Source organism: Rhincodon typus, chromosome 18, assembly GCF_021869965.1.
Source record: "Rhincodon typus isolate 14 chromosome 18, sRhiTyp1.1, whole genome shotgun sequence".
In the NCBI taxonomy this organism is placed as follows: domain Eukaryota; kingdom Metazoa; phylum Chordata; class Chondrichthyes; order Orectolobiformes; family Rhincodontidae; genus Rhincodon; species Rhincodon typus.
The window spans coordinates 48,433,095-48,439,094 of NC_063349.1; the positions used below are offsets into that span (position 1 = coordinate 48,433,095).

Genomic DNA, 6,000 nt, shown 5'->3' on the forward strand with positions numbered 1-6,000 from the left:
AGTCCAAGTTACATTGTGGAGCATAACACTTTCATTCTTTAATGGTATGCGGGGTGTTGCTGGTGGTGCCAGCCTTTATTGCACATGCCTAATTACTTTCGAGAAATGTGGTGGTGAGCCACGTTCTTGAATCACTGTAATCAGCAAACTATCTGCATCAAAAAAATTCACACCTGCTTGGATCATCACCATAAATGTTTATCAAAACATCTCTTTGCATTTTTATTTTCCTAAAGGTCAATCAAGTTTATTAAAATAACTGCCCAGGCCTAAATCAAATAGACTGGACATTAAACAGGCTCAGGTAATATGACAACAAATACTGCCCCCAACACCCTTCTGCCCCCACCACACAAAATACTCAAAGTTTTCTGTAGTCAGCGTGAGCATGCTAACTGGTATTCCTTATTAGCGTGTGCAATTTACTTTGGCAGAAGGAGTAGTCAGTGGTAGAAACTGGTAAAATAGAGACAAAGATCATTAGCTACCAAATAATGGAATGATGGTTAGCAAAAGAGACAGATTACCTATTGTCTGGTGCAGGCTTCAGCAAGTGAATTTGCAAAGTGATGTTAACTTGAGTACAAACATTTGCAAAACACAGGTGACAGGAAGAAACTGAAAGAAAGTCTCTGTGGGCAGAGGTGGTGAATGAAATTTACTTGCTGGTGTTCCTTTCTGACTATGAAGATTGAAATGAATCGGCATCATGGATCATAACAAAGATGGTACAAAATAGTTACAGTATCCCTCCAGCCATGTGGCCATAGAACTGACAGCCCCATCACTCTTTTTCTCTATGTAGAAAAGATGAATGGAATTAGAATTCTGACCCTGCAGAGATTTGGATGAGAACCCCAACCCAGAAATATAAGCCTGTCCAGACTGCAGCATGCTATGCCTGGGATTCTATCCAAGGGTTCTATTCCACAGGCTTGTGGAATAGTGATGCTCTTACCAACAGTTACCAGTCCAGCTAACTCCAAGGCTCTCCATAGGAGAGCAAAGTCCTGGAATTGAGTTTCACAAAAGAAATGTATTCCTAAGTGAGGAAGCCTCCAATCCTTTACCAACATGTCACTACAGTTTAACAATCTATCCTACATTATGGTATTCCAAGAAAAAGTTTAGAATACCAGTACACCAGGTACAGACCGAGGATGACTTTGTATAAAGTATGGCTGATTTCCTTAAAAAGATGTGCATACATCAAGATAGAATACAGACTTGCATTTATATAGCACCTTTCACAACCTCAAAGTCCAAAGCTCTTTACAGTTAACGAGTGCTTTCAAAGTGCATTCATTGTTGAGATGTAGGAAATGCAGTAGCCAGGTCAAACAGAGCAAGCTTCCACAAATAGCGGAAACAGTTCAAATTACACGTGATTAAAACATGGATTAGTGCAATCTCAGTGATCCATTTTCAAAACGGCCACTGTCAGAGAGATACAATGATTACAAAGAGGATGGGTTATCGTGGCTACCTACCCAAATTCTGTCTGTCTTGCTCCTGTCCATAGTTACGATGCTACCTTTCTATCATATGCACTGTTGAAGAGTGAAAAGTACAAAGTGACAGGCCCCTGTTCGTTTTCATTCACAACTGGCATAACAATACTTCTGTACTCAAGAAAAAATTTATTTAGAAATAGACAAGTTTTCTGAGCTGCTAACAACCAGCAATTCTAGTTATCACTTCAGTCAGTTGAGGGAGATATTACTTTAACCGACTTAGTCATTCTGGGCTTCCAAACAGGTTAAGATAAAGACAGTGGTAACTGTTGCTGAATGTTTGGAGTTTATAAACATTGGGATGAATTAATAAGCTTATAATTGCCCAATTAAAGTCAAAATTCTCGAATTCCTTCCTTAAACCTCCTCCAATTTTCTCTTTAAGAAGTTCTCCCAGCTTTGTTCTTTTGACCTAGCATTTGGCAGGGTGTCAAATTCTGTTTGATAACATTCCTGCATTGTGCTGTGGGACATTTTGGTATGTTAAAGGCACTGTATAAATGCAAGTTGTTGCTGCTTCATACACTTCTATCTTACCCTCCCCTTGTTTCACCATGTAACATGTTAATCTCGGACAACAGCTCTTGTAATTTTCAAATCTTCCTGCAGAGAAGCATCTAGCCTCCACTTGCCATGAATTCAGTATTTGGCAAGTAAACTTGTCAGCAACTGGTCTTGTGCAGAGTTCCGAGAACTTGACATACAACTCCATACACTGGAGCAGCAATACTTCGCACCACCACTCTCCACATCAACTACATAAGTTATACATAGATCGTTTCAAACTAGGACACACATACTCAGTGACACTTACTCCAGCGTTGCGTTGAAGACCCTTTGGACAGCAGCTAAAAGTAACTCAGGTGAAACTTGTGCCAATCTGTCCAACAGCAACTTCAAATGTTTTCTGTATTCAAGGAACATGGCTTCATCTTCACCCTAATGCAAGAATAATAATTAGCATCAGATGAATAGAGCTCGTTCTTGCTGCGTCCGACAATTTCTCTTTTACATCTTAGATTTACAAATCAGTGATCTTTTGCCTTTTGTGATCCAAATGACTGAGATTCCACATAACCTGCAGAGTTACGCACCTGAATAATGGCCACCTTGATGTGTTTCTGAAAGATGGTCCTACAACCATGCCTCAGATAATCAGTATCCTAAGGCAGGAAAGAACCTGCTCATTTTCTGTTCAGTCTACCTGGTATTACAAGGTTTTTACATGCAATGCCTACAGTGTGGAAGCAGGCCATTCTTCTTAGGTAACACTTGGTTTTGCTAGGAACATGCAATTGCAGAATACAGGGAAACACTACTTTTGCACTCAGCAAGAAGGTGATTTCATGCAATACAAAATTCCTGATAACACAAGGTCTATACAGTTTGAGAAGATTTGTAGCTCAGGTTGTGGATGAGGTTGTAGACTTGCTCGTTGAGCCGGTGTGTTTGATGGCAGACGTTTCATCACCCTGCTAGCTAACAATGTCAGTGCACCTCTGGTGAAGCACTCGTGTTCTACCCTGCTTGTTATTCATATGCCTCGGTTGGCATCACTTCCGGTCTTGTTTTTGTGAGTTCGGTTGGAATGCCAGGCCCTCCAGGAATTCCCTGGCATGTCTCTGTTTGGCTTGTGCTATTATGGATGTATTGTCCCAGTCAAATTTGTGTCTTTGTCCACGTGTATTGAGACCAGTGAGAATTGGTCGTGTCTCTTGGAGGCTGGTTAGTGTTAGTGTTTCATTATTGTCCATGCTTAACTATCCTCGCAAAAAAAAACAAAAAAACAATAACTGACTACACTTCCTACGCATAATGGTAGAACATAGGAACAACAGGGAACTCCAGACTAGCGTATACAGAAAGACCACACATACGGACCAGATAATTAATTACTCCTGCAATCACCCCAATGCCCACAAACGGAGCTGCATCAGGACGTTATTCAAACGAGCCACAGCACACTGCAGCAACCTGGAATTACGCAAAGCAGAACAGGAGCCCTTATACAGAGTTTTTAAAAAGGAATGATTACCTAAAAAGCACAACCCACCGCTACCTCCGTAACAGACCACAACAAGACAACAACATGGCCAGACGCACTAGTCACCCTACCATTCAGGGAATATCGGATGACCACAAGACTACTCAGACCCCTAGGTATCAGGGTAGCCCACAAACCAACAACCACCCTGTGACAGCTTCCTCATGAACGTAAAGGATCCTATACCCACAACCAATAAAAACTAATATAATATACAAAATATCAACTGACAATAAGGATACACAAACATCAACTAGCCAAGAGACAACAAATTCTCACTGGTCTCAATACACATGGACAAAGAAGGACATGAATTTAACTGGGACAACACATCCATAATGGCACAAGCCAAACAGAGACATGTCAGGGAATTCCTGGAGATCTGGCATTCCAACCAGAACTCCAACAAACACAGTGAACTGGACCCATATAGACAAACCACTGAAAAACAGAACCAGAAGGTGATACCAACCACCCCAGCAAACCGAGGCATATAAATAACAAGCGGGACAGAACACCAGCATTTCACTGAAGACGCACTGACAACGTTACCTAGCAGGGTGACGAAACATCTGCGATCAAACACACCAGCTCGACAAGCAAGTCTACAACCTCAATGTCTAAACAATTTGAAGAATACTGTCTTACCTCATTTTCAAAATTGAATTCTTCATCATAAGTTAATTTCTTTATAACTGCATGCATAATTGCCTACATTGGAAAAATGGACAAAGCGTAAACAACAACTAGCACTTGCTGTGTAACTCAAAAATGTTTTATTTCATTCAAGCACATCAAGCTTACCTCAATATTAGCCTTTTGCTGTTCAGTCAGTGCAGGAAGCTGTATAGATTATGAGCACAGAGGTTACAAATTCAGATCTTTCACACTGATTATAAGTACTGCTTTGTTAAAGAAATCTACATTACTAACCGCAAGTTATTCTGCAGGAGAGGAATAGCATTAAATCATGTGCACAGCTCAACTCCTGTGGTTTTCACTCTTAGCTAGGCTACCAATGGAAAGGGAACATAAAAGCCTCATCAGTTGAGTGTTCTCAGTACAGACAGATAAAACACAGGTGGTAACTCTACCCTCCCTCAGCCTAGACTCCTGCAGGCAATTTCCCCTTATCTGTCTGAAAAACTAAGAGATTACCTAAAAAAATTCCTGTTGTCATAAAAACTGTTGTCATAAGGGTGAATCTCTCGAAATAAAATATAGCAGAATACAGTAATCAAGTGACAATATATCAAAAGTGGAATCATTATGCAGATATCATTCACAAGTTGAACTGCACAACTTATCACCCATGACTACAATATCAAGAACATGTGGCCACTTCGCTGTTTCCTTGGCTGGCGTGGAACATCGTCCAGCTCATGTAATATATGCCACGCAACTGGAGAATCAGTCATTTTAGTTGCCAATTTGAACTGTGTAGCCACTGCTACTGTACTCTTAGTAAAAGCTACAAGCATTCTAGTTACCTACTGAACCAAATTAGCATCATAAAAGCACAACTGCATTCAAAAATGCTTGCCACGTTTGGTAGTGAGTTTAGCATGAGAAAAATTCCAGACTAACTCATACTTGTGAGCACAACATTCAAACTCATTACCTCAACAAGACAGCAACACGATTAAAAAAGATATGACTTAATTCTGCATATTCAAAATTGTAGACTTAATTATGACTTCCACATACCAGTCAGGCTGTACGGTTCTCCTGGATTCTTCAATTTTTTTTTTAAAAACAAAAGCCAATTTGAAATAAAAACAGGCCATTTCAGCCCGACAAGTCTGTGCTGGTGACGATACTCGACAGGAATCTCCTCCCTTTTCTCTCATACACCCATCTAATTTCTCTCCAAAGTATCACAATTATTACTATAGGACGTGGTTGAGATAAATAAGTTCAATATTCTCACCACCCCGACAAAACAAATTTGTCCTAATTTCCCTACTGGATTATTTATTAATTAGTAACTACCTTGCACTTTTGGCCCCTAGTTTGGATTTTTATTTAAAAACACAACAAGTTCTACATGAGATCCCCCCCTCCATTTAATGCTAACCACATATTTACTACATTTAAATACAATGGAAGTCTGATAGAACGTGATTCAATAGACTGCAAATTCGCTGTATGCAGGGATCTCATGGCTCCCAAAAAGAAGAAAAGTCCCCATCTGGGTGAGTGAATGTGCTCCTAGTTCAGAATGTGTAATTGTCTGACATAAATGTTAAACTTGCCTGTATTGTAATTCTAAGTACCCCTGCATCAATACATCAAATTTGTATTGACTATTTTCAAATTACTGCAATGAATTTCCCCACAATTGTAATGATTATGACCACTTTTGAAACAAAAACATGGGTAGATTGTAGTGTAAGTTATCTAATTATACACATCAATTATGGTCACATCAATTATCCTCCT

General features: G+C 39.8%; 1 protein-coding gene across 4 annotated transcripts in view; it reads right to left on the reverse strand.

Annotated features, from left to right (window-relative positions):
* Window positions 1-6,000, reverse strand: part of xpot (exportin, tRNA (nuclear export receptor for tRNAs)) — a 50,225-nt gene that overhangs the window by 21,984 nt on the left and 22,241 nt on the right. For all 4 annotated transcript variants that reach the window (XM_048607629.1, XM_020534219.2, XM_020534218.2 and 1 more), the window contains 3 exons: window positions 4,363-4,401; window positions 4,207-4,269; window positions 2,329-2,453 (listed from right to left, as the gene is read on the reverse strand). In XM_048607629.1, the coding sequence (XP_048463586.1) occupies window positions 2,329-2,453; window positions 4,207-4,269; window positions 4,363-4,401 (227 nt within the window). The remainder of the gene's footprint in view (window positions 1-2,328; window positions 2,454-4,206; window positions 4,270-4,362; window positions 4,402-6,000) is intronic.